This window comes from Varroa destructor, unplaced genomic scaffold (genome assembly GCF_002443255.2).
Source record: "Varroa destructor unplaced genomic scaffold, Vdes_3.0 BEIS01000001.1, whole genome shotgun sequence".
In the NCBI taxonomy this organism is placed as follows: Eukaryota; Metazoa; Arthropoda; class Arachnida; order Mesostigmata; family Varroidae; genus Varroa; species Varroa destructor.
The window spans coordinates 62,785,445-62,793,881 of NW_019211454.1; the positions used below are offsets into that span (position 1 = coordinate 62,785,445).

At 43.0% G+C, this 8,437-nt stretch overlaps 1 protein-coding gene across 3 annotated transcripts in view; it reads left to right on the forward strand.

Moving 5' to 3' along the window:
• Positions 1-6,681, forward strand: part of LOC111252391 (uncharacterized) — a 44,324-nt gene extending 37,643 nt beyond the window's left edge. For 2 of the 3 annotated variants that reach the window (XM_022810199.2, XM_022810218.2), the window contains 7 exons: positions 542-682; positions 1,502-1,687; positions 1,810-1,947; positions 2,476-2,646; positions 3,594-3,824; positions 4,927-5,081; positions 5,510-6,681. In XM_022810199.2, coding sequence (XP_022665934.1) covers positions 542-682; positions 1,502-1,687; positions 1,810-1,947; positions 2,476-2,646; positions 3,594-3,824; positions 4,927-5,081; positions 5,510-5,887 — 1,400 coding nt within the window. In that variant the 3' untranslated portion in view covers positions 5,888-6,681. The remainder of the gene's footprint in view (positions 1-541; positions 683-1,501; positions 1,688-1,809; positions 1,948-2,475; positions 2,647-3,593; positions 3,825-4,926; positions 5,082-5,509) is intronic. The other variant, XM_022810209.2, reaches the window with a different exon arrangement.
• Positions 6,682-8,437: the final 1,756 nt, after the last annotated feature.

Consider the following 8,437-nt stretch of genomic DNA (forward strand, 5'->3'; position numbering starts at 1 on the left):
AGTAGTAATACAAGTCGTGAACCTCTTGTTGACTCGTTCCTTTTCCTCAGTTACGATCCTCAAACGGAGCGCGGTATAAAATCCTCTAAATCTACACGTAGTATACCTTCAGACGTATGTTACAGGAACGACAATCACCCCAAACATCTGAAGACAACCACGCTTTGAGCAGGCACCCAGGCCGCATTTTTTCTAAGAATAGGTTTCGATGAAAGACCAGTGTTGCAGGTGGCGGTGGGGTTGTTCTCTGTAACTCCTTCTACCGTCCTTGAACCTAGTAATTATTTTCCGCAACGTCATCACTGCTTGGTGACATAACCGTTAGCAACCAACTGTTTAAAGCTGGGCACGTCTTGCAGCTACCTACCCACTTAGTAATCAGCAGCGGCGACGAAATCATTATACAGCAACGTTGTTGACGCTTACATTGGCGGGCAGGTTGGTCGTTTGTCTATCTGCCTATCGGTTGGTTGCCGAGCGGAATAAACGCTACTGGCTCTCGTTTATGCGTGTTTCATATTTTCATCTTCCGTAATTTCAGGCTTCAGCAATACGAGCGGAGGTCGGAGCACCTTGTTGTACAAACCACTTCTCGATGACGACTTTGGCTCGTTACTCTGTTGGGCCCAGAATTCGGTCGGAGCTCAACGTGAGCCCTGTGTCTTCTCGCTTATTACTGCCGGTAAGTGTATACGCTTCGGGAGGCTGGTAACCACTAAACCAGCAACTCTGTCCTCATTGTAATCCAGTGTATCTGCGGCCTTGGCCTTTTCTTTTTGTTTTGAAATGCTTGCCATTCTGTATAAATGTGCGTTGCGTCTTCAGTGGCGGCATTCAGGTAGACCTTGTGCATCTGCAGACATCACGTATATCTTTTTGTAGTATATCTTTCACACTGAATCATAGCACGCCTTTCGGTTAACGCTGTTCATCGCTTGTATGTTGCTTTAACATGGTGCGCTCGCCATTGTTGTAGGTGACTTGCGCGCGTCGAAGTGACAATAATGCTGAGCTATACTTACCTTTTACGGATGTTCTTACCTTAGGCCGTTGACACCTAGTTACGCTAGGAGAGTCTGTATTTTTTTGTTGACTGCGACAATTTGTACAACATCTGTCGTTGCTTTGCTGTTCTTCCTTCTTGCATTATGGTCCCTATATGGGAACGGCTGTGGGACAAACGTCCAAATCTCTATATCGGTATTCTCAGAATCCCTATGCACTACAAGTGTTAATTGAGCGGCATATTGTATTCACAGGCTAGTTGTCCATTGTCCAAACTGATGAAGAGATATGCACGGGTTTTAAAAGCTTCTCTAAATACTACGGGTCAGCTATTTGAAGCTGTCTGTCTATTTGTACTTAATTCGTGTTCCTTTATTTTAGGCATTGATATGGTTTAAAAACGTTGGGTCACTCAATTTATTATGACAATGATGCTTGAGCTAGATATCTTTTACTAACATTGCGTCACTAACTTGATACCGCTTTTCTGTACAAGGTCCTCCGGATGCGGTTCACAATTGCAGTCAGATAAATACCACAGAAGATGGCATGACGATAGAGTGCGCGCCGGGTCCCTGGGATGGAGGACTTTCCAACCCGCTGTTCACAGCCGAAGTCTACGAGACCGTGGAGGGGAGCAGTAGTACAAAACTGCCTCCTGTCGTTAACATCTCAACTTTAGGTAAATCCGACAACCGTTAAGCGCTGCAAAATCGCCTGTACATCATCCCGCTTTTCGTCACATTTATTGAGCTAATAAAAATAGAGTGTACTATCTTAATAAACGCATCGATGGATTTTTAGGCGTGCCAGTATTTGTGATTCGCTCCGTTGCAAATGGCCAAAGTTTTCGCGTTGTCATTTACGCCAGTAATGCCAAAGGTTCCAGCCCACCGTTCGTGCTAATGGCGCAGACGCCACGGCCGGCTGAGAGGTATACCGGTACGTATCTTTAAAGTGTATTAGATTTATTAACCAATGAAGTCGAGTCTACCTTTTCGGTTAATAGTACGAAAGTTATTAGCATCACGATTGTCTATAATTATATTTTTATTATATTACTTTAATATTGCAAATTCTTGAAATTTATTATGAAAGTGCACAAAGCAGTATACGTAATTGACCTGAGGTCAATAAGGTAAATTATTTTTGAAGACTCATGGTGGTCGCAGGGTCGCGTCAACCATTCCAATAGACATGTCATGCAGGCCGAGTACCTAGTCTTTAGTATGACCACGGCCAATTTGATGAGCCACTTTAATAAATCCGCTTCAACCTTCAGGCTTCAACGATACCGTGGGAACAGGCTTTTTTTAATCCGTGAGCTAAAATCGTCCAATAGCAACTTGAACATTGTTTTTTTTGATAAAATGGATGGATTAGCTTGTTTATGGTTGTTTTAACAGTTCTAATAGTAACTAACGCTATGCTGAACGCTTGCTACGGCCTGGCGTGACTGGTCATTCACAGCGGACGTCTCTGCGTTGATGGCGTTCCGACCAGTGGTGGGCATTGCCCTGGGGGTCGCCGCGGCGCTGCTGATTGCCACAGGCATACTTGTCACCGTTTATCGATGTCGGCTACCCCAGCAGCACGGAAACGACAAACACAACCTATCACACGGCTCGTTAGCTGATAAAGGTATTTAGTTTTCACATAATTAGCGTTTCACGTAAGAGACCTGTAGCCATATACAGATACGTGTGTACTGCTTAGCAGCTAAGCGAAGCGGTGAAGGTTTATTAAGATTATATGCAACTGCGCCAAAGTAGATTGTCTGTCGTGAAGAACTAAGCCAATCATTAGAAAACGCAGCATGATAGACTAGCACTTAAGCAGAAAAATATCGAGAGCAGAATACATCATGGCGTGCTTTACTATTATTTATAGATTAGCTCAGCACTGCAATTCGTAAACCTGATAGTGGGCGGATTAACTAAAATTAATAGCTTTTTTAGGTAGGCACCGCGACCCACAGAAACCAAACAAGCTATTTATAAAAAAATTGTCCTGCTAGCTATACCTAGCCAAACGCTATACGCTAAATAAAAGAGAGTTTCGACATATTTTGGGACTAATTCTCAGAAACATTCCATACGATCAAGCTCGTCTGTACTAAAATTCATCGACCTTCCAAAACAAAGCCTAACTTGTCGTTGCACTTTACAAAATACGTTTGCTGCTTGACCCGTACATAATTTACTACGGACCTAGGGTACGCGTTACGAGACAATCAGTAGTGCCGGGGTCGTCTTTTGTTTCTGGTAAGCCTAAATGGGAACGTCACTCCTAAATTGTATTGTTCCAGCAAACATAACAAGCACACACTCTTCTCGACCAATAGGCCAGGAAGTTTAATGTAACAGCTTAGACTTAAATAGTAAGAGATTAATTAATGATTTCGTCACATAATATACATTTTGCCTTTAGCTCTTACGAACGACCGAAGAGAACCTACACAAGCTAACAGTGAATCGTAACGGAACGGTAAATTAAGTATACAACAGTAGGTTGTCATAGTGAGAGGTTAGCTAAGTAGCCAAAGTCTTATGTTAATGGACGCTAGGTAAATGTATTGCATTCTTTAGATTCTACAGGTGGGTACGGTGAGACAGATATCCCGTTGGGGTCCCCTGAAAAGCCGTTGACCCTAGTCAACGGTGGGCCAGCGAGTTCGAGAATGGAGGACGAGCTTGAAAAAGCCAGTCCAGATGTCATTCCTATGAGCGGGCCTTTGGCGCCGGGAGCGAGTCTGGCCGTGACCCTGGGGGCAGCACGTTCAAGCCAAAGCCAGTCCCGCCAAGGAGGTAACAATTGCTGTACGTAGACGCCGCTTTATGCTTTCTGCTTACTTAGGCCTATTCGCTACTCGCAGCAATACTGCAACGGACACTCCGGCCCTTAATCTTGTTCACTCATCATCTTTCTGTCGAGGCCCTTTTTCTTACCTGCATACTGGCGAACGCACGTCTAGTCTGTTCCTTTCTACGCCCTCCATAACGCCTGAACACTCGGCGACATTCAAGCAACACCGCGCGCACAAATACTTCCTGTAGTAGTTGTAGGATACGGTAGCGAAAACAGCATATTCTCGTAGAGCGTTAGCTGTTAGTGAGCACGCACGGATGCGACGGAGCTGTTGCGCTCCGCTTGGCTTCTTGCTGTACATAGCTGGAACGATTCGAAATAACATCAACTTAAGCTGGAGCAACTTCTTCACGCATTGCTATTATTTACAAGGGAAGCGGCGAGCAACTAGTCAGAGCTGCTTTCTCCTGTCAATGCTGATGCCCTGGAGCCAGGTTAGTGGCCGTTGAATGTGGAAGGCTTCCAGGACCTACGAGCGGTGAGGCGGCTCGCTCGCCTCTTGCTTCCAGCTCTCGTTCCGCTTCGTAAAATATGATGATGTCGTTCATGTTCCTAATGTAAAGACACACCCCATACATGTACATGTTTAGTTTCTGCGCTGCACTCGACCGTAACCTGTAGCCTTGGTAAGCCCCCTCGTCGATCCCAAACCAGATAGTATTATCGAACGGAAGTCAAGCACCGTCCCTAGGTCACTTGATGAGAAAAAGCAGGAGCAAGTGAAAGATTGCAATGCAGTGCGCAGTGTATACGTGGGTTGCTTTTGGAGTATTTACATTAGTTTAGGGCGATAAAGAAGAGGCAGAAAAGAGAAAAAGGAGACTTTTTATCTTGAACTGCACAGATATTAGGGAAGACAAAAGCTATCTAGCTTTATCTTTTCTATGTACTAATAATGCAGCTACTGCCACTGCTAAGGCGTACCATGTGTTTACCTTTTGGCAGCAACCGTTTTTAAAGACGGCTCTAGAAGGCAAGTGAATAGTCTAGCAGTAAGCGTCGCCTTTAGGATCCGAGTAAGGTCGCAGCAGCAGTTGACGTTGGTCATTTCAGACTTTGTAGACCTGGAGAGCAGCTCAGCAGTCCCCGTTGATTCTCCATATCAGCATCTCAATGTGATCGGGGGACTTTCGGATGGAATTAAGGTTCCTGACCCCATCTGCCGGTCCACGCCGCCTCTTGGACCAGCCAGGCCATCTTCCGTCAAGGTGAGAGCTATATAATCGTTAACGAAGGAAACATAACTGTGTCAGTCAGTTTCAGAGGTTTACAGGTGCCTGCTGATTTAAGGAAACAATAAATGTAAGAATGTCATTGCTGCGAACGGCCTGAAAGTTCGAAAATAACTCAGAGAAGGAACAGCAGATTTATTATAACGGATTCATGTTAGATACATTGAAACAGGCTCAGCCCACTTTGATGTATTTTTAAAATAATGCCTTAAAATAGACCTGAAATAGTGTAGGATAATAATATTATATATCTTTTTTGAAGTCGTACACCTCTTATTGTGCTAAAAATGAAAATAGGAAAGCTACCCTTTGACAACAACGTAATTATGCATCAAGCATAACGACGGTATTACTGCTAATCATACATAACCTTTAATTTTTTCGTTTTCACTTTATAATTTTAGTCGTTAGAAAGAGTAGTGAGCGGTGCGTCGGTAATGCCATTAGCTTTGGCCGCTGCCGGTGAACCTGGCTTTTCGGAGCTCGTCCTTGCGACGAATGTGATGTTACCATCGTGCGGTGATATGTCAACGTTAATAAGGCAAAGGCCGGGCGCCACCGGGTCCGGTGGCACACTCCGAAGGGCCAACAACGGCATCGGGGGAGTACCGACCGAATACGCGCGTATCGACTTTCATCGCTCACTGCGGCCTGCACCAGGAGGTCACTTATTAGCTGCCGAAGATCATTCAGCCTACCCGATTGTTGGCGACATCGAACCTAGTCTAGCGCTTGAAACAGCTGTAACGACAGCCAGTTCGGGTATAGAATCGACGGTGTGATAAAAACTAGTCAACCTGCAAAGGATTTCACGTTTCGTCGATCACAACAACTCCCTGCCAATTACATTATGCGAGTATGGAGCGAAAGGATTAGGACGACCTCTTATCGCTACTGCACGCCGCCGTGCGACGACTAGCGACCGACTGCGCTGAAACCACACCGACCAACTGATTGACCGGTTAGGTCATAACGTGAACTTCAGTCAGTCCAGCTATTTCCTCAGGAGCTTTGCTTGCTACAGAGACACCCGTGGTACGAAAAGCTTCTTTCGTGTTAGAGAAAGAAAGCCGGCAGCCATCGTCGTAATAAATAAATAAAAGTCCCGTTAGTCGCCATGATATAGAAACAGGACAAAGTGGTGTTCTCACAGCATACAGGAAAAACCGCGAGTGAGAGTTGGATGAGATCTAGAACTGGCAATCGTCGGGTAACCCAGAACGCAATGTATATATTTCAATTTCATTGTGTACATGTTTAATAATATTGTCTGTTAAAAGCGTTAAAACATCTCTGAAGTCGAGACGAACGACTTTTTCCACTCCCTGTATGATATCATCTGTAAATAAGAACATAGTTTCTGTCTGAACCTCTGATGGGGGAACCGGAAGCTGTGCCGGCCGGACGGGAAATATAGAAACGCCCGGGGAAAAATGGGATAGTAGAGCAAACCACTTTATTAACTAATTTAACAAGGGAAGATAATAAGGTTTTGGGCATGATAGAAGAATGATGTGTGAATGGAAGGTAAGCGACATTCATCGAATGAATAAAACATTTATATAATATAAAAATACATTGAGTGTCTTAACATATATACAAGTAAGTAGATGGCTCAAAATGCTAACTTTACGTAACATATCTTAGGTTAACTCTAATGAACTTAAACTGGTATTCCTTGCCTTAATAGGTCCTTCTTCGGGTTGAATCTTAACCCAATGGATGAAAGTGTCGTGATTTAGAGATTCCAAAACTTTAATAGGCCATATGCATACTAAGTACAACCTTCTGCAATAAGAATCGAATGAACAGTTAATTAAACGTTTTACAATTAAATATATAATTGTGTTGTAATAATAGGTTTATTTCGAGGACATTTTTTGTTTTATGTAAATGATAATACCCTTTTCGAGTATTGTGAGATTTTTAAAGTTTTCAACGATTGCCTGTTATGGGGTCCAAACGCATGATGTAGTCGACGCTGAAACAACCAGGTTTGTTAGAGAAATTTAAAGCCCAGAGCTGGCCAACTCTCTTCATTATCTCAGTCAGATCAATAGATATAACGTACCAGGGGACTAGATTCGCAGCTTAACTTTGCGCTTCTATATAAGCTAACACTAAATTAAAATTACTTCAGGTTACCCGAATACATACTAGTTAGAGATTTAACTTAGCACTTTTCAAATAACTTGGCATGAGAAAAGTACACGCATAAATATATTTGTTTAGATAGTTCGGCTACTGGGGCATGGCCGATAGCATATTTCTAGCATAGATGCGAAACATTGCTTGTAAATTGATAGAGAGTTCTCTTTCTTAGGTATAGTTTCCATTATAAAACCAAATGCAATTTTCGCCCTCCGACGAAAGATGAGCACTAGATAATTTCAAGCAAAATGCTTTACCTAATCCAACACTACATAGATTTACATGATATACAAACTTCCTGCCATGTTCAAGGCTGAAGCGAAAACATTCTGCCAATCAGAGACACGACAGACCCCAGTATGAAGACAGATGACCGTTTGCAGCACTAACGGCTCGATTCAGCTTGCTTCAAACTATACGTTTCCGACAGATACGTTGACGGAATAGCGAAGGTCTCAGTCTCAAGGTCAGCATCTTGGGGACTGATAAGATTTTACAGCTGATAGCAAAAGTAAGCATTTTAAATGTAGGAAAACTGAATAATTGAAAGAAATGTGTTTTTTTTTTTTGACATTACAGTGGTCGCTAACCTTATTGTCTCTAACGTTCTGAACAAAAAGAAACATTGAAAACGCGTACGATACATAAATTATTTAGATTACATTTTAAATCATAGATTTTAAATTAATAGTTAACAAATACACTTGTACACTGAAGTAACTGAGAGCGTAAATTGATTGGGGGGAATCATAGAGAAAAAGTTATTTACTTGGCACATCTGTTCTCACCATTTAAATGATTGGAGCGCTGAAAATTTCGCTGCGTATAAGATCGCTCACGAAGACTTGGCTTTTCAATTGAGCTATAAGGGCGTCAGGGAACAATCTGAGTGTGCTTTAGTAGTTCTTATGATAGCATGTAAAACTATCCGGCTCTCAAACAGATCTGCTGTTAACTCAGCCCTACTGCGCGGTGTCGACGTAAACCAGTTTATCTGATACGAACGTGTGAGCATACGGTTTTGATTTAAGTATGAATTCACATATTGACAGCAGGCCCGAAAATTTCGGGCCCGGCAAGGTTGACGACAGCAGGCAATGCCTATTAACGTATCGCTATCGAACGAAACAAAGCATGAACACAAGCGTCGATGATGACCAACTCATCCCTCAAACATATAT